At 42.6% G+C, this 22987-nt stretch overlaps 2 protein-coding genes across 3 annotated transcripts; both read right to left on the reverse strand.

Annotated features, from left to right (window-relative positions):
• Nucleotides 1–1723: 1723 nt before the first annotated feature.
• On the reverse strand, nt 1724–15563 carry LOC780846 (uncharacterized). Of its 2 annotated transcripts, XM_024990916.2 has the most exons (6): nt 15412–15563; nt 9092–9220; nt 7217–7370; nt 4428–4678; nt 2390–2526; nt 1724–1996 (listed from the first exon to the last, which is right to left on the reverse strand). In XM_024990916.2, exons 2-6 carry the CDS (start codon nt 9129–9131, stop codon nt 1847–1849), a joined length of 732 nt encoding a protein of 243 aa, XP_024846684.1. In that variant the 5' UTR covers nt 9132–9220; nt 15412–15563; the 3' UTR covers nt 1724–1846.
• Nucleotides 15564–17178: 1615 nt separating this feature from the next.
• On the reverse strand, nt 17179–21580 carry PRSS1 (cationic trypsin). The gene is made up of 5 exons (NM_001113727.2): nt 21512–21580; nt 19947–20106; nt 18781–19034; nt 17958–18094; nt 17179–17423 (listed from the first exon to the last, which is right to left on the reverse strand). The coding sequence occupies exons 1-5, from the start codon at nt 21549–21551 to the stop codon at nt 17274–17276; spliced, it is 741 nt and encodes a 246-aa protein (NP_001107199.1). The 5' UTR covers nt 21552–21580; the 3' UTR covers nt 17179–17273.
• Between the last annotated feature and the right edge of the window lie 1407 nt (nt 21581–22987).

Here is a 22987-nt window from a genome sequence, read left to right on the forward strand (position 1 = left end):
ACATGTAACTCCATGCTGCTGCTGCTAAGTCACTACAGTCGTGTCCGACTCTGTGCGACCCCCAGAGATGGCAGCCCACCAGGCTCCCCTGTCCCTGGGATTCTCCAGGCAAGAACACTGGAGTGGGTTGCCATTTCCTTCTCCAGTGCATGAAAGTAAAAAGTGAAAGTGAAGTCGCTCAGTCGTGTCCGACTCTTAGCGACCCCATGGACTGCAGCCCACCAGGCTCCCCTGTCCATGGGATTTTCCAGGCAAGAGTACTGGAGTGGGGTGCCATTGCCTTCTCCATGTAACTCCATAGCCTCTCATATGTAACTCCATAGTCTCTCATATATCACTCGATCCCCTATTTTTAGGTCATTTGACATCTTGTCAATTCTGTAATTTTAGGTGTCTTGGTCTATGGGTTGGGGATGCTGTACATTGCCACTTTATGCCAGTGTGAGAGATGCACTTAACATGGATCAAAGATCCTCCCAATAGCATAGAAATTTACTTAAGTCTGCACTTACTGCCTATAAACACAGAAACCGCCTCATTGTTTCATTATCATCAGAGATCCAGATCTTTGCTAGAAATGGCCACCTCTATTTCCTTCAAGGATCTCAAATATAGCATGCCCCACCTTGCTCCTGATCCATTACAGATGGAAACATTACTTCTCTTTATATTACCATCTAGCGTTCTTGCCTGGAGAATCCCAGGAACAGGGGAGCCTGGTGGGTTGCCGTCTATGGGGTCGCACAGAGTCAGACACGACTGATGTGACTTAGCAGCAGCAGCAGCAGAACCACCATCTACCTTGTTGTTCAAGTTAGAAACAGGGGTGATCCCTGACTCTGCCCCTTCTGTTTCTACTCAGTCACTGTGTTTAAAGCTTACAGACTCTGTGTTCTTACATCTCCCAACTCAGACATTTGATGTTCTATTTACCATGGTGACTTTAATGACTAAGCCTCTGATGCCTACAAGATAAAAAAAATCTAAATTCCTTTACCAAACAGGTCAGGCCTTTTGCTATCTAACCCTTACCTGCATAAATAATACTTTTCTATCACATTCTCTCTTCCCTTCTATGAACAATTTATTTTCCACCTTTCAGTGTTACTTATTTACATGTATTTTCCAAAACATAATGGTTTGTATGCTTTTCTTTTACCTAACTATACCTCAGTTCTATAATACTCTCCTCTAATTTGTTGGCCCCTTGATGGTACCTCCTGTGCCTCTGACACCCTGATTTTTTCCTATATTCTCATGGAACTTATTGCTCATCTCCACTGTAGTAATTATCACCAGGTAATAGAACTGGCTAATTGATGGCAAAGTCTGCATTATATCTACTCTTGTACCCCTAGCATATGTGCATGCAGGCATGCTCAGTTGCTCAATGATGTCCAACTCTTTATGATCCCATGGACTGTAGTCCTCCAAGCTCCTCTGTCCATAGGATTATCCCAGCAAGAATACTGGAATGGGTAGCCATTTCCTCCTCCAAGGGATCTTCCCCACTCAGGGACTGAACCCGCATCTCCTGTGCCTCCTCCATTGCAGGTGGATTCTTCGCCACTAAGCCACCTGAAAGCCCCAGGCATATGCAGTACCTACCAAACAGCAGACATTTCAACAATTTTTGAATGAACAAATGGTTGGGAAAGTTGTTAGATTTCTCATCATGTTTACAGTTTATATGATAAAGAAATAAGTTTTTAGTGCCACAGCGTTTTAGCATCATTTCTTTTTAATAAATTCTGGTCAAGAACAAGAAACATAATAAAAAGGGTTGTAGATCCAGGGTGGAAATCATGAAGATACTGCACTGAGGGGATGGAGGACCAGAGACGCCTCAGTAGCTTTCAATGATGCTCATGATCCATCTTGAATAAGAACTGATTTCTGTGAAGAATCCTTCATTTCCAAGGGTGACACTTCCTTTTGCCCAACTCAAGATTCCATGCACCCTCCCACCGCAGATGGCCGGAGCTGCCGAGACTTCCTGCCAGAGAGAGGGAACAGGGGGTCAGCGTTGCTTTGTTCCTCATCTAACAAGGATTTATTCTAAGAAGTGGCACATTGTGATAGCAGAAGCTTCTACCAGACTGGAATCATTTTCTTGAGAGGGGAGAACCCTCTCTTCACATCCATGCAGGTCTCACCTCTCTAGGCTTGAATTTGACCAACCTGAGTGCAAGTAGGAGGAGAAAGGACAAGTGACTCTCCCCGGCCTCTCTCCCACTCTAAAGGAAGGCAGGGGACTGGATGAGCAATCCACAGACTGAGGAGGCAGAGGCAGACCGCAGGCCTTCTGCTTGGATCCCGTTTGGTCTCCTACGGGCACCTTTCCCCGAGGGCCCCTTGCTCTGCGCTTGTCTGGCGGTAGCAGAGATACCTTAGCATCAGACAGGGTCTTTAGAGGCTGCCCCACACACAGAACGTTTGCTGCCATTCTTTCGTCTTGCATGTTCTGGCACTCATCGTAGGGACGAGTATATTGGTTTATCCAAGTCAGTATGTCAGGGTCACTAACTGCGGGAAAGAGAGAAGTCCAGGGTGACTCTCCTTATCACATATACTCTTGTGATCAGCCTCTGCTCTGTGAATACATTGTATGTATTTATAGTAGGTATCAGACATTCCATCCTTCTTAGAGCCCCTTGTTCAGTATCTCTGTGTCTGAGCAGTGGATTCAAAGCGTTACATGAGCCTTACATCAGATATCATCAGATCTACAATTCTATCTGTACTGCACATAACTTGGAAAGCTTAAAAAACCCACAGGAAAATTATGAATGCTTGTGAGGAGAGAGAGACAGAAAGCTGTTGTCCATAAGAAACCTTCCTTTTGGGGATCTATTTCATCATCTTTACATTTAATCATAAAGGGAGAAAATGATTTTTAATGTGTTTTAAACTGCATTTTTTATAGTGAGATCATTTATAAGTGGATTATTTATAAGTATGTATGTATATGTATAAATATACATATATAATTTCCCCTAAGAAGTAACATTGCTCATCTTACTTATTGCAGTTGTTACTATACTGTTAACCTCAGGATGTAAGGAGTCTAACCAACACATTATATAATTTTAATCTCTGGTGGAGAGTAATAAGGAGAAAGGAAGCAAAAAATCAACTAGAGATCTCTCAAGTTAAACCTAGCATTACTTATAAAGCAGAATATTTTAGATACATTTCCAATCTAATGTTTTAAATCAAATCAGACCAGGAAGTGTCAGGTCAGAAAATGATGAGAAGAGTTATGTTCAGTTTTAACTTTTTTGGAAATCTAATTGAAATACTTAGAACAAGTTAGGTGAAAGTAACCTACTTACTTGAAATAGTGAATTCTTAATAGATATTGGGAGGCTGGCCCTAGAGAGCTTATGGAATTGATTTGTCACTGTGATTCTGACATGACATGCAGAGCCTATGTGATGAAACTTTTTGTAGTTTTATTTTGTTTTCAAATGGTGTGTCATAAATTACTTTGTAAAATGTGAAGTAGTTACTTTGAATAAGATTTAAAAGCTTCAATTTGTTCAGAAAATATATTCACTTAGATTCTCTAGAATGTTGCTTCTAAATTGAAGTGAAGTTGCCAAATTTCATTGGCACTGAGAATACAAAAGTTACCTTCCCAAAACAGACTGAGAGACCAAAACAGCATCCTGCTTTTTATTTGTTTTTATAGAACATATGAATTGTTCTGTAACCACAGGAGAAAGGTTTAAACCTGATTACTAGCCACAGCTTGCCTTAGTGAGTAGGCTTTAACAAGCCAATCAGTGTCAGTCTTTAACGTCAGCATGTTAGACTCCTCCAATAGATAGCAGAGTGCCAACCAATCAACAACACTCTCACCCAGGTAATCAAGCCTCCACAGATGACATCAACTCTCTTCAGCCTCTGAAAGTCCTCCAAACTCTCAACGGAAAGCTTCCCACAAACCCCGTATAAGCACTGCTTAGTGCTCTGTACTGCTCACTGAGATGGTGTCTGCTCAGCATTGCTCTTCTATAATAAGCAATAAGTTCAGCTTTATCATTTCAGATATCAAGTGGTGGTTCCAGTATCCTCTGTTAATGAAAGGGAGGATAATGGTGGTATAAGGTAGTATAAGCTGCATCCTTCATGTATGTGTGTGCTGTATGCTCAGTCATGTGCGGCTCTGTGACCCCCATGAACCTGCCAGGCTCCTCTGTTCATGGGATTCTCCAGGTAAGAATACTGGAATGGATTGTCATGCTCTCCTCCAAGGGATCTTCCCAACCCAGGGATTGAACCCTCGTCTCTTGCATCTCCTGAACTGCAGGCAGATTCTTTACCACTGAGCCGCACCTGAGAAGCGCTTCAGGTATATCCCTCCTCATTTTCCCCAGCACCAAAACCTTCTCAGGATGAAGAACACAGAGTCAAACACTTACGGTTTTTGTATTTACTCCAGGTCCAGGTTGGGATAAAGCAGGATTCATTAAGTGATAAGGGTTCCATAGCTATGGCTATGGTTCCCACTTGGGTGGTGACTTTAGCAGCCTCAGACAGTTTTATCATCATCAGGTCATTGCTCAGATATTCTGAGTTGAAGTCAGGGTAGGGCACAGTCATTGAGTAACTCTGGGTCTGCTCGTGCTTATTTTTGATGTTGGGTTGATAAATTCCCAATCGGATTTTAACACTATGGAAGGAAAGAAGGCAGGGAGATTAAAAAAAAAAAACAAAACACAGGGGTTTACAGAATGTCAGAACCACAAGAAGTGTCATAGGTGACTTTCTTTAATCATCTAATCATCTTCATTTTATTTCTTAGACCTGAGAACCCAAGTGACCTGCCTTGGCCTGTAAAATAGTAGTAACAATAGTTGATAGGATTGTTGTATTAGATTCAATGTAGATACATAAAATCTGGCATGGTATCTGTCACCTAGAACGTACTCAGTGGAATCTAGTTGTTGTCGTTGATGATATTAATGATCACAACGACAACCTGGATAATCTGAATGAATAGGTAACAGATATGGCACCAGAATCCATTATTCCAGAGGTCTTTGCCTGCCCTCCACTGTCTGAAACAACTCTGGAGCAAGTATATTGTACCTGCTGTTTCTGGACAGTTCTAGGCCCTTTCCAGCTCCTTTTGGGCCCATATCTTTGTATTTATTGCAATCTGCCTACATTGATTATAGATTCAAAAGACTCTTAGCAGTCTAACAGGACTCCCACTGACCACTTTCTACGATATTTCCTGGACAAATTCAAACCCACCCCCTTCGATTGCCAGGAGTCTGGTCATGTAACAGACACAGGAGCCACTGCCTGCCAAAAGACAGTTTGTGCATTAGGTCTGGCTGAGAGAAGAAAATCCAATGTTTCAACGCCAGTTCTTGGAGTGGATGGACTGTATTTCCTGCCTATATTTCCTTTGTATTTCTCACTGACACAAAGCAGGGGTTAGATCTGTGTTTGAATGAACTGTCTTGAACAACCAGATGGCTGAAAACTCTGAGTTAGAAGTGACCCTTGTACATTCCTGAAACTGCGACTAGGTTCCAATTATCTAACACTTTGTCACACACAACAGAGATACAGGTTTGTAAAGGACAGCATCATCTCATGCAGAGCTTCTTCATTCTTCTTCTCTTACCTGTATCACATGGCTTCTGCCTAACACTTCAACCTCAGCCTGTGAACACCCACTCCTACTCATGAGATTCTCTGTACACTCTTCCCTCTGCCTGGAATTTCCCCCAGAATTAATTCAACCTGGTTGCATCCTCCTCTTCGTGTAGGTCTCATCTCTTCAAACAGACCTGATATGATCACCCTAACTAAAGTAGGTATCTTGTTTTATTCCTGTATTTTGCAGCTTGGTACTCCTTTCAATGTTTTATTTTGGAACTTTTATTTGCTTTGACATATTTCCTCTACCAGAATGTGAGCTCCATGAGGGAAGACTAATTACCATCTTGCTCCCTTGCTGCTTTTTCAGTTCATTAAGCAGTCCCTGGAATATGGTAAAAGTTCCAGAAGTATGTTGGATGAAAGTTGAAAGTGTTAGTCATTCAGTTGTGTCCAACTCTTTGCGACCCCATGGACTGTAGCCTGCCAGGCTCCTCTGTCCATGGAATTCTTCAGGCCAGAATACTGGAGTGGGTAGCCATTCCCTTCTCCAGGAGATCTTCCCAACCCAGGGATCGAACCCAGGTCTCCTGCATTGCAGGCAGATTCTTTACCATCTGAGCCACCAGGGAAGCCCTCAAGTAGGTTGGATGGATGTCTATTATTTATTTTCCACGAGAAAGAGACATCTGACATCTTCCTCTTCATCTCCTCCTAAACTGCCCAAATGTGTATCTTTTTCCCCACTGGGAAGATGACTCTCTCTCCTCCTGGGTCTTCTGATTCCCTGGGATGCTGTTAGAACTTGCTAGGATGCCTCACAAGACCTGCTTTTAAAATTTATTTATTTATTTTTAAGTGAAGGATAATTGTTTTACTAATACTGTGTTGGTTTCTGCCATACATCGACATGAATCAACCATAGATATACCTATGTCCCCTCCTTCTTGAACCTTCCTCGCATTTCCCATGTCTCATCCAAACTCAACTGGGTTGAGGTCCCTGAGCCATATAACAAATTCCCATCTGTTATCTATCTTACATATGGTAGTGTATATGCTTTGATGTTACTCTGTATTTGTCTCACACTCTCCTTCCTCCCCTCACCCCTGTGTCCATAAATCTGTTCCCTATGTCTGCCTCTCCATAGCTGCCCTGCAAATAGTTTCATCAGTACTGTCTTTCTAGATCCAATAAATATCCATTTATGTACGGTATTTGCTTTTCTCTTTCTGACTTCCTTTACTCTGTGTAATAGGCTCTAGGTTCATCCACCTCATTAGAATTGACTCAAACATGTTCCTTTTTATGGCTAAGTCATATTCCATTGTATATATGTACCACAGCTTCTTCATTCATCTGTTGATGGACATCTAGGTTGCTTCTATGTCCTAGCTATTATAAATAATGCTGCAAGGAACATTTGGGTACATGTGTGTTTTTAATTTTGGTTTCCTCGGGGTATGTTTTAGCAGTGGGATTGCTGAGTCATATTGTAGTTTTATTCCTAGTTTTTTAAGGAATCTCCATACTGTCATGAGACCTGCTTTTGTTTAAATAGATCCCCCCTGGCTCCCAAGAGCAGAGAAATACTTACGGAGAGGGGCAGTGAGCAGCGGTCAGTACCCACTGTGGGTGAATGAGTGTCCCCACACAGGGTTCTGGGAAGGACTGCAGGTAGACCATATAAGGAATAGTAAAATCTACTTCATTCCTCTTCTCAGTGTTAGAATCTGCTGCTAGAATGACTCCTAAAGAATCAGTGGGTCACAGGTAGAGAGATACGGCAAGAGGTGAGAGTTGGCCAGGATAGTTTTTCCCACCCTAAGGTTTTCAAACTAAAATAGTCTTCTGTTGCTAAGTCGCTCAGTAGCGTCTCATGGACTGCAGCCTACCAGGCTCCTCCATGCACGGGATTTTCCAGGCAAGAGTACTGGAGTGGGTTGCCATTTTTTCCTGTTTTATTTTAATTGAAGGATAATTGCCTTACAGTGTTGTGTTAGTTTCTGCTGTACAACAACTCGAAGCAGCTATAGGAGTACATACGTCCCTTCCCTTTCGATCTTCCCTCCCCCCCACCTCCATCCTGCCCCTCCAGGTCATCGCAGAGCCCTGAGCTGAGCTCCCTATGCTATACAGCGGCTTCCCACCAGCCGTCTATTAATATTCACACATGGCAGTGCGTGTATGCCAATGCTACACTCTCAATTCGTCCCACCCTCTCCTTCCTGTAGTGTCCACAGTTCCTTTTTCTGTGTTTGCCTCTCTATGCCTGCCCTGCAAATAGGTTCATCTGTCCCATTTTTCTAAGGGAAATCATGCATGTCACCCAAGCTTTACTGCTGCTGCTACTGCTAAGTCGCTTCAGTCCTGTCCGACTCTTCGTAACCCCATAGACGGCAGCCCACCGGGCTCCCCCATTCCTGGGATTCTCCAGGCAAGAACACTGGAGTGGGTTGCCATTTCCTTCTCCAGTGCATGAAAGTGAAAAGGGAAAGTGAAGTCGCTCAATCGTGTCCGATTCAGCAACCCCACGGACTGCAGCCTACCAGGCTCCTCTGTCCATGGGATTTTCCAGGCAAGAGCACTGGAGTGGGTCGCCATTGCCTTCTCCAACCCAAGCTCTACACACTAAGAAAACTGACACGTGTCTTTGCTTGAGTTGGAGGTATACTGAAGTCTGTGAAACTAACGCAAAGGCGTATCTGAGGCTGATCATAAACCCTGATTGGCAGTGCTGTGTATAATGAAAATGTAAAAAAGAATTACTACTTAAAAAATAGTATTCTAAATTCACTTTTGCCAGGAATGAAAGTAAAAAGTTAAATCCTACCTGACTTTGGTGCTGAAAGGAGTGGAAGAGCTTGGGGGAGGGACCTGAGGCTCTCACAGCCCCTGACTCACCCCTCTTCCCAACCTGCACTTACTTCTCCAGAGTCCATCTGCCCAGAGAAAGGGAAGATGTACTTTTCTGCTCTCTGTCCAGGAGTCCTGGGACAGTGCAGGGCACTTATAAAGACACATGCTAACTTGCTCACAGGTGCAGAAGAAGCTTAGAGAGACCGTTGATGGGGTGAGCCATGCATCAAGAGTGGTACCTTTCACTTCCGTTAACAGTTAATCGAAGGAAATGCCCACCACCTCCTCTCTCTTCAGTTTTGGCCAGCTACTTCCCTCTCTGATCCATGTGCATGCGTGCATGCTCAGTTGCTTCAGTCGTGTCCGACTCTTTGAGACCCTATGAACCATAGCCCACCAGGCTCCTCTGTCCATGGGATTCTCCAGGCAAGAATACTGGAGTGGGTTGCAGTGCCCTCCTCCAGGGGATCTTCCCAACCCAGGGTTCAAACCCACATCTGTTATGTCTCCTGCATTAGCAGGTGAGCTCTTTACCACTAACACCTCCTGGGAAGCCCCAACCTCCTGCACATCACCACATCACTCCCTAAGCAGCAACAAGACCTAGACTCACCAGCCGTGCTCATGAGCATGAAGAAGACACAGCACTTCATGACAGTCTGGGATCTCGCCAGCAGCAGACAAGTCAGATCAGGCTCTTGGCTGTCTCAATCTTTAGTCCAAATAGCCTCAGCAAGAACAACTGAGGGAGAAATATTACTTTGTGGGGGTATGGAAGGAGCAAGGATGCTAGAACAATCTTCAAACTAGCCCTTATCAAAATCCAGTTAGAAAAGGCACAGCTGGGAGCTGGCTCTGATGTGGGTGAAAGAGGAAGGGGCAGACAAGTCCAGCCCCTGGTGCCTCTCTGACCCTAAAGGTCTCAGGAGTCATGATGTACCTGCTGACATTCCCCTCCCCTTTCTGTGACATAGTCATTCTCTGTTGTCCCCTCCTCCCTTTGTGACTGTGAACCTTATTCCCTGCCATGACTTGTCATCTCCGTTTCCCCAAGAGTCCCTCTTCTCTTCTCAGAGACTCCTCAAACATTGGGGTATGAAATAAAGTTAACAAGGCATCCTCCCCTTCCCGTTTCAGTGACGAGGATGCTGTGGTCTCCATGGAAGTTAGCAGCAAAGTTGGGACTTGAAACTGAGTCTCCAGATTTCCTCTGATGTGTTGAATTGTATCTGAGTCCTGTGCTCCCAGAAAACAGTGGTAGGCAAAAAAGTTTTGGCTTACCACAAAGAATGACCCTTCCCCACGTTAGTTTGAAGAGACTCTGCCCACTCTTTCTCAGGGCTCCCATAGGACTTTGGATGACTTCTTTGTTGACCTGTGACAAGGTCAATCACAGGCCTTTCCCCTTTTTCACCTGAACCCACTGACATAGCCAGACATGGACCCTCCAATTCCCCAGTCTGTCTCTCATCAATGATTAGCTGAGCTTGCAACTGTTACCCCCACCCCACAACAAATCTAACTACAACTAGAGATAAACACTTCCTGTTCAGCTGACTGAGAATTCCCTGATTGTAATACAACCTCAACTGTTCACCTCTCCAGCTGTGACTTGTATATATCTCCCTACAAAAGTCTTAAGGTAAAATCATTCTGCCGAGACAATCTGATCTTCAAATACCTCTTATTACAATAATCTGAATAAAATAAATGTCCTTACCTGTTCAGTTTTTGTGTTGGACACTTGCTACTCTTTTTCATGTTATCCCATTCCTTTTTATAAGTTAGCCTTAACTTTCTGACTGCCCATCCAGAAATATATAACTAATAACGGGTTCAATCATGGATATTGGTCTATAGTTTTCTTGTGTTGTTTTGGCTTGGGTGTCAGGATAGTGCTGGCCTTGTTAGAATGAGTTTGGAAGTGTTCTCTCTCCTTCAGTTTTTGGAGGAGTTTGAAAAGGGTTGGTGTTCATTATCTGAATGTTTGGTAGAATTCTCCAGTGAAGCTCTCTGGTCCTGTCTTGTTTTCTGTGTTGAGAGGTTTTGATTACTGACTTGATGTCTTTACTCGTTATTGGCCTGTTCAGATTTTCTATTTATAAAGTGCTTAGAACAGTGAGTTCTAATGGTAAATAGTAAGGCTATATAAACACTTGTTAAATAATAATAACCTTAGGATCCCCATATTTTTCTGGGGACACCTTTTGCTCTTTATGTCCAAATATTGCTGTTAAGTCCTTAAAGCTTTGTAAAGTTTCCATATGTATTAATAGTAGTGAAGAGCATAGACTCAGGAGTTAGTTCAGGCTTCAATTCCTGGCTTTAGGACTTTTTAGCTATCTTGTCATGATAAAAGCATCCAGCCTCTTTAAGCCTCAGTATTCTAATCTATAAAATGGAGGAATATTAGTACGTACATCATAGGATGGGCATCTTGGTTGCTCCCAAGCTTTAGTGGTTATAAATTAAGCTGCTATATACATCCATGGGCAGGTTTTTGTGTGGGGACACATTTTCAACTCCTTTGAGTGAATAGCAAGGAGTGTGATCACTGGATCATATGATAAAAATATGTTTAGAAAGTTTCCACAGCTTAGATGGAGTATAAATTTTAAAAAGTGATTAGACTTTTAATAAATGAGTATTTTTAAGACTAAATGAGTATTTTTGAGACTAAATACTTTTGTATTTGCATTTTTTTCAACAAGGTAGACATTCTTTCTTGACTTTTAAAGAGAAGACTAAAATCATAACCAAGATAGTAAATATCTTATGTATTTTTAAAGTCTTTTAAAATTTGATTTTGAAACTAAAGTTACTTGCCATAAAATAAAATAATTACAATCATTTTCATTTAAATAAAGAATTAAACTTCTAGGGGAAAAGAGGCTTCTATTTACTTTATTAAAACAAATATTCTTAGATAAATTCATCTTGAGTATCCCTTGAAATTCTTTGCTTGTTAATGGGAAAACCAGTAGATTATGGAATGTGCCAATTTGGAGTGAATTTACTTTTACCCTGCTTTTATCCCATATGAAATACATTTACATTAAGAAGCTAAACTTTCAAGAGCAAAGATTACTTTTACAGCGCTATTGAAGGTCCTAACCATGAAGCTGGCAGTTGAGAGCCAATTTAGTTTTCAGAGCAAGTGATAAGTAGAATAAATGTATCTGTTACTGTAATGAGACACAGCAAGCAAAAAAACTTTTCCTAATCTCAGACGGTTACCTCTTTGTTGTTGTGCATTGCCTTATTTTTGCTATGAAATATCATGTCTTTCTGGATTTTATTGAATCGTGAATTAGGTATCTGTGTGTTGTAAACATAGTCGGGTGAGAGATACCTTTTCTGACCCTACAATATGGATTTTTATTTTAAATTGTAGTATACTTTCATAGGCCTTTTGATGTTTTGTTTTTTTTTAATTACACTTTGAAAGCAGACTTTTGTTTTCCATCTGTCCATTCTTTGATCCTGTTTTCCTTCCCTGTGGCATTTGCATTGATTAGCATTATATTCTGTAGTCTCTATTTATTGTTTCCCCAGTGAGAATGAATACCCGTGAAGGCAGGGTTTTAACTGTTTTGTTCCCTGCTGTATGTATCTTTAGTGGATAATACATTGTTAGGCATGTCATAGACCCTCAATAAGTTTAGTAAGTGGTTGGATAAATGAATAGATATATTGTCTCCACTGTACAACATGCCAGGTTTATTTAATCAATCTTCTATTAATGAGTGTTTAAGTTATTTCCAGATTTTCAGGGTTATGTAGAAAAGTACATCAATAAGCATCCGTGGTTACTCTGGCGGGGATTGTGGCTGCCTCAACATTCACTCCACCACTTTTTGGATAGCTAACCTTAGAATTACTCAGTTCAGTTCAGTTGCTCAGTCATGTCTGACACTTTGCGACCCCATGGACTGCAGGACATCAGGCTTCTCTGTCCATTGCCAGTTTCTGGAGTTTACTCACACTCATGTCCATTGAGTTTATAGTCCTACTCTCACATCCATACACGACTACCGGAAAAACCATAGCTTTGACTAGACAGATCTTTGTTGGCAAAGTAATGTCTCTGCTTTTAAATATGCTGTCTAGGTTGGTCATAACTTTTCTTCTAAGGAGCAAGCATCTTTCAATTTAATAGCTGCAGTGACCATCTGCAGTGATTTTGGAGCCCAAAAAATAAAGTCTGACACTGTTTCCCCATCGATTTGCCATGAAGTGATGGGACCAGATGCCATGATCTTAGTTTTCTGAATGTTGAGCTTTAAGCCAACTTTTCCACTCTCCTCTTTCTCTTTCATCAGGAGGCCCTAACCAAACATATACCAAGTAGACCATGTTTATTGAAAAATGAAAAGTCTACTCCTTGCTTGGATGGTGTGCCATGTAACTTGATTATAAGTTTCAACAGCATAATCTCCTTCAGTGATTGGCTCAATTATGTGCAAGTGACCAAATTCAGTTAAGGAGACACCTACGACATTTGACAGGGACTCCTGGGGAAAAAGCTGCTTTCTCCCTAGATACAGGCAAGGGGGCTGAGGTGATTAGGTGAACAGGTGTATACTGGTGGTGGTTATGGGTAGGATAAAAAGACATTTCACAGGGAACAAGAAAATCTTGAAATTCATTTGTTTCTGTAGGGAAGCCTGAGATCTTTAGATAAGATAGACATAAGGTAGCATTAAAAAAAAAGTTACGTGTGAAATTATTTTAGGCCATAAGTAAACATAAAGTCAATTCAATAAAACTAAGGAAACACACAGGGCAGATTAATTATAACTGAACATTTAAGAGCCTTGAACTCAAGGCTAAGGAATTTGGGCTCCATCCTAGTGGCATGATAAGGCAATATTAAGACCTCAGGACTGCTTGGTACAAATGTGCCGTCCAGAGGTATACAAAGGCGTAGAAAATTGGTAGAAGTAATATACATCTTGCCATAGCTTCCTCTTCTAAGATACCTGTTATGGACTGCATATTTGTATTCCTCACCACTAAAATGCAAATATTCAAAGTCTAACACCAAAGGAGATGTTATGAGAAGGTAGAGCCTTTGGCTTTGTTGCTGTTCAGTCGCTCAGTCCTGTCTGACTCTTTGCAACCCCACGGACTGCAGCACGCCAAGCTTCCCTGTCCATCAGCATCTCCTGGAGTTTGCTCAGACTCATGTGCATTGAGTCAGTGATGCCATCCAACCATCTCATCCTCTGTCGCCCCCTTCTCTCCCTGCCTTCGATCTTTCCCAGCATCGGGGTCTTTTCCAATGAGTTGGCTCTTCACATCAGGTGGCCAAAGTATTGGAGTTTCAGCTTTAACATCCGTCCTTCCAATGAATTTTCAGGGTTGATTTCCTATAGGACTGACTGGTTTGATGTCCTTGCTGTCCAAGGGACTCTCAAGTGTCTTCTCCAGCACCACAGCTCAAAAGCATTAATTCTTTGGCACTCAGCCTATTTTATCATCTAGCTCTCACATCTGTGCCTGACTACTGGAAAAACCATAGCTTTGACCATAGGGACCTTTGTAGGCAAAGTAATGTCTCTGCTTTTTAATATGCTGTCTAGGTTTGTCACTGCTTTTCTTCTAAGGAGCAAGCATCCTTTAATTTCATGGCTCCAGTCACTGTCCACGGTGATTTTGAAGCCTGGGAAAATAAAGTCTATCACTGTTTCCATTGTTTCCCCATTTATTTGCCATGAAGTGATGGGACCAGATGCCATGATCTTAGGTTTTGAATGTTTTGGTTTAGGCCAGCTATTTCACTCTCCTCTTTCACCTTCATCAAGAGACTCTTCAGTTCCTCTTCACTTTCTGCCATTAGGGTGGTGCCATCTGCATATCTGAGGTTGTTGATATTTCTCCCGGAAATCTTGATTTCAGCTTGTGCTTCATGCAGCCAGGCATTTTGCATGATGTACTCTGCATATAAGTTAAATAAGCAGGGTGACAATATACAGACTTGATGTGCTTTTTTCCCAATTTTGCACCAGTCCATGTTCCATGTCTGGTTATAATTGTTGCTTCTTGACCTGCATACAGATTTCTCAGGAGACAGAAAAGGTGGATTGGTATTCCCATCTCTCTAAGAGGGAAGGAAGGCTTAGATGAGGTCATAAAGGTGGAGCCCCCATGATGGAATTAGTGGTCTTACAAGAAGGCGATACTGTCACCGGACACAAGTCCCTATGCCCAACGCACAATGAAGCCGAACAATATCAAGACATTGGAGTATGGAGAAGAGAAAAGTTTATTGCAGGGCCATGCAAGGAAACAGGTGGCTTAAACAGGGAGTTTGGCTTAAACCCCAAGCTCCCTGAAAGCTGTCAGCAAAGCCCTTTTATAAGAAAGGTGAGGGATGGGGTGTGGTTAGTATAAACATCTTGTGTCAGAGCCTTTGTTCTTAAGGTAGGATCATGGTCAGTCACCACATTGCTGTAAATCTCCACCAAAACAAATGTTATTCTCTGTTCTGACAAGAAAGGGCAAGGTCTCAAGGCTCTACTTTTGCCTGCCAAGGTCCAGGCCCTGGCTAAGAAAAAGGGGTGTCTGTCCAGGTCGGTTACCTGGAGTGTTCAACCAGCATCCAATCTGCATCTCCCCACTAGTGCCCAGGCTCAGCTGATGAGACAGAGCCCACCTGGCTCCCTTGGGATCAGGTCCCCAGACCCTGCCCAGCTGTCATTACTGAGTGTGCCAGGTGCCCAGGACCCAGCTGGCCCTCGGGCTCCTCAGGCCACCCAAAGTTGCAGGGTGGGGTGTGTACCATGGACCCATGCAGACAGCCCCAGCCTTTAGGTTGCAGAGGAAGTGATGGGAGAGAGACTCTTCCAGCCAGGGGGTGGCCGCAGTGAGGGTTCCGCACTCTGCAGGACACAGCCCCCAGTCTGTCCCCCCCCAGTCCACCCAGCTTACCTGCCCACTCAAGGTGGGAAGGCCTGGAGGGGCTCGAGGAGAAGGTCTCCACCTACCCCTTACCACACTCTCCTCTGGAAGGACCACAGCACAGACAACCATTGGCCAAGGGCAACTTCCACCCACCAGGTGAAAGGTCTCCTTCTAATGATCTGGTAGTAATGGTTGCTTGGTAACAGGGTAACAGCTGTGTGCTATTGGCTGCATTCCACTCACCCCTATTAAAGTACCAGAGTCAGCTCTGTCATATATGTGAGGATACAAAAAGGCAGCTATCTACAAGCCCGAAATTGGGCCCCCTCCTGTGTCACCTTGATCTTGGACTTTCCAGCCTCAAACACTGTAATTAATGTCTGTTATTTAAGCCACCCAATCTGTGGTTTTCTGGTTATAGAGCACCAACTAAGATAACACCCATCCATCATCGTATCATGTGATCCTACTGGGGATTACAAACATTTTTACCTTTCAGACCTCCTCTTCCTATTCCAATGCTTTTATGTTTACACCATATTGTATCTTTTTTCCTGTGTGTGTGTGCCAAGTTGCTTCTGGCTGGCCCAACTCTTCGCGATCCTAGGGACCATAGCCCCCCAAGCTCCTCTGTCCATGAGATGCTCAAGGCAAGAGCACTGGAGTGGGTTGCCATGCCCTCCTCCAGGGGATCTTCCTGACCCAGGGATCCAACACACATTTCTTATGTCTCCTGCATTGGCAGGCAGATTCTTTACCACTAGCGCCACGTGGGATGCACCTTTTTTCTTGATTCATATCAAATACACATAGGAATCATGTGTTGAGACCTGTACTCCTAGTCATTCTCTAAATGATCCAGGGAGCAGTGTTGAAGGGCTAAAGGAGTTGCCTGTGCTTCATCTTGGGATAAGCCTGAAAATAACAGAGAACAACACCCTTGTAAGCCTAGACTTTTATGACTGCAGAGTAATAGATCAATTTTCCACAAACTTATCTACATTTTCACCTTTTAAAAACATTATAGTTCAAAATGGTACATATTTTGGGCTGGAGTTTTGGGGGGTGGTCTAGTGTGGGAGAAGGGTACAGATTGCTGGCAGGAATCATGCCTGCTGGAGCAATAAAATTGCTTATGGAAAAGAAGAACATCTTGGAGAATACAAGAAATAGGTAGGTGAACCCTTGGAAAATATAGGATCTGTTATTTTTTAAAACATTCTCCATCTAGCCTTTCCCTTAACCTAGTCTCACAGAGTTTCAGGTAGATAAGAAATGAAGGAAGAGAAGGAAGTCATGACAATAGCAAAGCCTTGGGAAAAAAGACAGCTGGGAAGGAAGGTTCAAGAGGGAGGGAACATATGTATATCTATGGCTGATTCATGTTGATATATGGAAGAAAACAACACAATGTGTAAAGCAATTATCCTCAAATTAAAAATAAATAAATATACAAAAACAAATAAAGACAGCTGGGGCTTCATCTCAGCCTCATAGCTAGTCCAGTGATTCTGGGCAGTTGGTTTTAATGTTTTGCATTTAAGTGTCATTATCTGTGCAACAATGTGATGTAGCAGAGACTGATAACCTTATCCATCTTTATAGCCTCAATATTCACACAGAGGCTTGCATATGGTAAGTGAGCAGTAATTTATTTTGATGCGGCTGAATGAATGACTAAATCACCTTTCAAATTCCATCTTCATATAATAGTTCAACTCTATGTCCACCATCTTCTCAACAGCCAGATTGAAGGGAAAGTATGTAAAAATCAACCAATTTCACTTGAACATATTTGGTTTTATAAATGATTTTATTTAAGTAGTGCGTTCAGGATGGGAGGAAGGTGAAGCTGGCTAGCAGAGAGGGTCATGAAGAGATGAAGCTATTTAGTTGGAGGCGATGGTCTGCTTAATCCAGCTCACGTAGTTGCAGACCTTGGTGTAGACACCAGGCTTGTTTTTCTGAGCGCAGCCAGAGCCCCAGGAGACAATGCCCTGGAGCTTTCCACTGCAGACCACAGGGCCACCGGAGTCACCCTGGGTGAGAAGGAAGAGCCAGTTACAACCCACAGCTCTGCCCAGAGAGGAGAAAGGCTCAAAGGCGTTCCTCCTTTCCCCGGGGACCACGTTTCCAAATGCTGATTCTTTATGAGCCCAACTCTTTCCCAGGGAAATCAACTCTCATTCTCCACACTGTACTCCTATTCTTCTCCTCCCTCCTTCTCTCTCCCCTTTTTCCTCAACTGCAGGTCTGTGAGGCCAAGAGGAGATGAGGAACGGGAAGTTCGATGCTGCCCATCCAGCCAGGCTCCTTTCAAAGTTCTCTGCTCCTATATCCTTCCTCAGAAGGGCACCAGGATATACTGTTTGCACAAGATCAGTATACCTTTTCCCCTGAACCTTAACCATTAACACAGCAAAAAGAAAACTTGTTATTTTTCCCCAGCCTATCCTGAGCCCTCATGATCAGTCCCAGAGACAGCGTTTCAATGTTCTGAGTTTCAGGAACTGGGAAATGCGGTCGAGATATGTGAGGCTGAGCTGATGGACAAGGGGTGCGAAGCAGCTCACCTGGCAGGAGTCCTTTCCGCCCTCCAGGTAGCCCGCACAGAACATGTTGCTGGTGATCTGGCCTGGGTAGGCACTTTTGCAAGAGCTGTCTGATAGGATGGGAGCCTTCAGACACTTCAGGACATCAGGGTAGCTGGCTGTTGGGGACGAGATTGAAAAGAGAAGAGGATTACCCATACATTCTGGGAAATGTCTTTCTCAATACCTCTCCCCATCTTCCCAATATTCCCATTCCTTCCCTCTAATTGCTAGTAGCTTCTATTTTGGAAGAACAACCATTATCTGGAGGGTCTTCCAAGTGGTTTTAGTCAGCAAATTGTCCTCTCCCTAATACTAGTATCTGGAGAAGGAAATGGCAACCCCCTCCAGTACTCTTGCCTAGAAAATTCCATGGATGGAGGAGCCTGGTGGGCTACAGTCCATGGGGTCACAAAGAGTCGGACACGACTGAGTGACTTCACAACAACTAATACTAGAGTCAGGACCACATATCTTCAACCTAGAGACTTTATTTCTGAAGCAGGGCTGTACTTTGAGCAGTTCCAACCTCAGCCTCTGTTCTACGTACCTCCTCATTCCTTGCTTCTCTGCAAATCACGATTCATATTTTAGCTGCATGTCTGGCAATGTTAGCATAGTGCTTTCTTTCTGTGTTGTCAAGCAGACGGAGCCTACACATTTCAGTTAAATATCCTAAGATTCCACAGAACCCCACTCTCCTCTGGGAACGCTGCCTTGAGTGACATAGGGCTACCTGACCCTGAACCTGGTTTTCACCTCTAGGATTCTCAGACCTGGGGACCGTGTTCCCCGTGAGACTTACTGCCACTGCTTTTGGTGTTGCCCCAGCCAGAGATGAGACACTGGGTGCCAGCAGAGGCACAGGATGTTGGCAGAGAGATAGAGGCTACTCGGCTGTTGAGACTGGCAGCTGATTTCAGTTTAATCAGCATGATGTCGTTGTTTAAGGTGTTTGAGTTGTAGCTGGGATGGACGATACTCTTGGATGCGCTGATGAATTGCTCATTGCCCTCAACGACATTAATGTTGTCTTCTCCCAGACGCACTTGGATTCCGCTGGATCAAAAGATGACAAGTTCTCTAAGTCTGCAGTGTGAGGGCTTCCCCCTCCCCGTGGAGCCCAGTCTTGAGCACAAGCACAGAGGGAAGGCCCTTACAGTGCGCATGCACGCACGCGCACACACACACACACACACACACACACACACCACAAGTCATTGTTCATTCAAGGTAGTGCTACCACGTATGGTGCAGGGTAGAGGATTCCTTAGGTAGGTGTCAGTCCAAGCCTCGACTCACAACCCAAGAGGCTTAAGATGTTGAAACAGCAGTGTGCACTGTGTATGTCTGCAGATAACTAAATCTGATTTGTTGGAGAAGATTACAGGGAGCAGGGGTGATCAGTGTACAAAATGTTCAGAGGAAGAATCCACCCTGAATTGCAGGTACTGTATTCATTAGGTATGGGAATGGGAACCAAATGATGCCAACAATAGAGGAGATGAAAAGGGACATGGTGTTGATTAATCTAGTTGCAATTGTCAATTACTGTACAGAGATGTGGCTGGCCTCATAAATATGACAGTATTAAGTGAACAGAATGAGCTGTGATTATCTTCAGGTTGTACTGGAAATCTCCTTTGTTTGTTTCTTCCATATGCCACTTTTCTCCTGGTTGGGTCATAATGATTAGAGCTCCTACGGTACTCTAGGTATATTTAATCACTCAGTATTTCTCTTCCTATGTCTTTATGGCCCTCATTTGGAAAGACATCAGTGAACTCTCAGGGTATGTTTTTGTGGGTAAGTGCCTCAAAGTGTACAGTGCCTTGGAGTAGGGGGATAGTGAGATCTTGGTATCTGAATGCTCCCCCTTAAGCATGACTCTGTAGTTCACCATGATTGTCTTTGGCATGGTTGAGGATGCCCTGACCTCGGAGAAGAGCGCTGTGAGTATTGGTTACTTACGACTTGTAGCAGTGAGCCGCAGACACCACCCACTGGCTGTTGATGAGGGAGCCCCCGCAGAAGTGGTAGCCAGAGTTCAGGGACACTTGGTAGGGGACAGTATTTGCCCCACAGGTGTAGCCGCCCACGATCTTGTCATCATCGTCCACGGGGAAAGCAACTGACAGAGGAAAGTTGGAAACTCTTTATAGAACTGATTCATTGTGGAATTTCTACTCAGTAGCAAGGTTTTGCAGATGAACCAGAAAAAAAAAAATAAGTCCTATTTTCTTATCAGGCATAATCAAGAATCTGTGATTTTAGCATTACTATTTTCAAAATCTTATTGCTCCATACACTTGACACATATGCTAAATATTTATGTTATTATAACTATTAATGTTTAATGCATGCTTTACATTTGATCAATATACTGATTTCTTTTTTTTACATATGTGATACACACACACATATCAGAGACTCCTTACACAATAAACGCCTTGAAGCCCACTACCTGAGAATATAAAGAATATTTTTGACACAAAGCCTTGCTAAGGAGACATTTAAGTATATGTTCAATAAAGCTTTGCAGTCACCATGGTTGTGTTTATTTGTAGAGTTCAGTGTAGCATAAACACCACAAGAGGTAACAGAAAGCAAACTCTTAAATGCCATCTGAGTTGTTCTGACCTATAAAAGAATAAGGAGTTTTGTACTTTTGTTCCCCCAATTTCTTCTTGGTTCTCACCTAAAATATTCACTAAATAATCTCATAGAACATTATGAAGTTTCTCTCTCCAATCTTTCTCCTCATCCCAATCATGTTTCCAACATTTTAAATTTATTCAGCACTGTAAATTTTGGACCACTGACTTACTATGGTTCCTAAAAACTCTAAATATCTGGGATTGTATGCTATATGCCCCATTGTTCATATTTTCTAAACTAACTTTGAGATAGACACTTTTGATATATAAGTAGGCCTACTGAATTCATTTATAATAATCAAATTTGAGGAAATTTTGTAATAAGTTTGAAGAATAAAATTACATTGAATAGTATAAAAACTGAATAGTCTTTGTGTTACTCCAAAATTTAATTAGTGAAGATGTGGTCAAACCCAGCCCAAAGATTTTATTCATAAGAAATAGAGTGTCTTTGCCTGTTAAGCTCCCTCATAAGAAGCTTTTTAGTATAGAGGAGACTCAGATGAGATATTCACAGCCTCAAGGAGCTCAAGAGTAATCATTTGTTCCAATTGTTAGCTACAAATTCTTTTAAAGATCAAAACAACATTTCCTTAATGTTGACTATCTTTTCTTTTTCACACTTCATAGACCATACCTGAAATTCAGGGCAGATTCTTCCTCTTGATCTTTCTACACTGATCACCCCAACTTTCCATAATCTCCAACAAATGAGATTTAGTTGTCTACAGACATGTGTACTATACACTGTTATTTCAACATCTTAAGCCTCTTGAGTACAAAGATTATATTTGGCATTCACTGTTGGCTTCCAGAGTACAAAGTACAACCTTAAAAAAGTCATAGACCCCTACTGATCACTTATCTGTTAAGACTCACCAGCGGCTCCCAAGAGAGCCAGAAAGATGAAGGTCTTCATGGTTGCTCACCGGTTCTGGACTAGGGACTAGGTTGCAGGGTTTCCATCCACAGCTATTTATATGTCCAGGTTTGTCATTGACATCCATGGCCACAGGTGCCAGGAATGTGATTTCCCTGGAAAATCACAAATCCAAATTTAGAATTCAATTCCATGCCACACTGAAGATAATTCAGCATCCAATTTAAACATCCGCCTGTGTCCACTTTTCCAGAAGGTTATGGGAATGGAAGAAATGAGTCCACCTGGTGGACACTGCTCCCCTAAATAAAAAAGTAAGTTGGAGAAAGATCACAGAACAGGGCTACAGGTGGCTTGATTCCCAGACAAAAAATTTAGGTCCTCGGTTGTCTCAAATGTGAACTTTTACTCTGAGGACTATCTTGAGAGCTACACCCTTGCTGTTTAATTAATATTGCCTGTTTCACAATTATATCATCTGTCTTGTGGTAGCTCTGGCCTTGTATACCCATGTTAATGTTTTGTTATTAATAGGAACACTTGTTGTCCTAAGAAAAGAGCAAAATTTTATTCAAAACCACAATAGTTCAAAATAGAAAAGAGAAAGTGAGCCCAATTTATATTTATCTGAGCTTACTGTTTAATAGGCATATTCTAAATACTTAGCCTATGTTAAATTAGTAAATCTCCAGAAAAACCTACAAGATCCCTCTTATGATTCCCATATTACAGATGGGAAAACTGAAGGTTCACAAAAATACAAGGGACTTTGCTAACATCACAAGGCAAGTCCATGGTAGGGTCAGGATTCCAGCCTTGGAAATCTGGCTTCAGTGTCTATGCTGTCAACCACTATGTAACACTCCCCTATTCCGTTCACCAAAATCTGGAGGCTGAAATGCTACAGAATTCTTGGCCAGTGAAAAGACAATGGGAATTTATTGAGTGCTTATAATGCATCAAACACTGTGGACAGGCCTCCCATACATCAGCTCATTCAGTCCTTACAAACAGCTTTGTGAGTGCTGTGCTCTAAGTTTTGCCATTTTTATAGATGGAGACGTTGTACTTAGAGAAGCTAAGATTTTTTCCACCAATTTTCAGTTCTGTGAGGTGATCCATACAGGATTCAAACACAGCAAGCCTCACTTCATGATGCCTTCCACATGATGCCATACATATAACACAGGAATGATGAAATAAGGTATTTTAAGGCAGGACAGCAAAAAGTAAACAGTTTTACATTCTCTTTGTGTCACTTTGGACTTCTTCCTTTCCTCCTAATGTGCAGTGTGCTTCTGCTTTTCATAGCTCCTCAAAAATGGAGTGGTTGCAAGACAGTAAAGTTGTTTTTTTTTTTCCTTTATTCTGAAGGTAGCAATACAACCCACTCCAGTCTTCTTGCCTGGAGAATCCCAGGGACAGAGGAGCCTGGTGGACTGCCGTCTACAGGGTCACACAGAGTCGGACACAAC

Source organism: Bos taurus, chromosome 4 (assembly GCF_002263795.3).
Source record: "Bos taurus isolate L1 Dominette 01449 registration number 42190680 breed Hereford chromosome 4, ARS-UCD2.0, whole genome shotgun sequence".
Lineage (NCBI taxonomy): Eukaryota > Metazoa > Chordata > Mammalia > Artiodactyla > Bovidae > Bos > Bos taurus.

Excerpts from the sequence above, each read along its gene's own strand:
- LOC780846 (XM_024990916.2), bottom strand. The coding sequence starts at position 9,131 with ATGAAGTGCTGTGTCTTCTTCATGCTCATGAGCACGGCTG. Across the intron at positions 7,371-9,091 it reads CATGCTCATGAGCACGGCTG|GAGTCATTCTAGCAGCAGAT; the intron begins GTGAGTCTAGGT and ends CTGATTCTTTAG. Across the intron at positions 4,679-7,216 it reads GCTGCTCACTGCCCCTCTCC|TGTTAAAATCCGATTGGGAA; the intron begins GTAAGTATTTCT and ends TTCCTTCCATAG.
- PRSS1 (NM_001113727.2), bottom strand. The coding sequence starts at position 21,551 with ATGAAGACCTTCATCTTTCTGGCTCTCTTGGGAGCCGCTG. Across the intron at positions 18,095-18,780 it reads CAACACCAAAAGCAGTGGCA|CCAGCTACCCTGATGTCCTG; the intron begins GTAAGTCTCACG and ends CGTCCCCAACAG. Across the intron at positions 17,424-17,957 it reads GCGGAAAGGACTCCTGCCAG|GGTGACTCCGGTGGCCCTGT; the intron begins GTGAGCTGCTTC and ends CTTCTCACCCAG.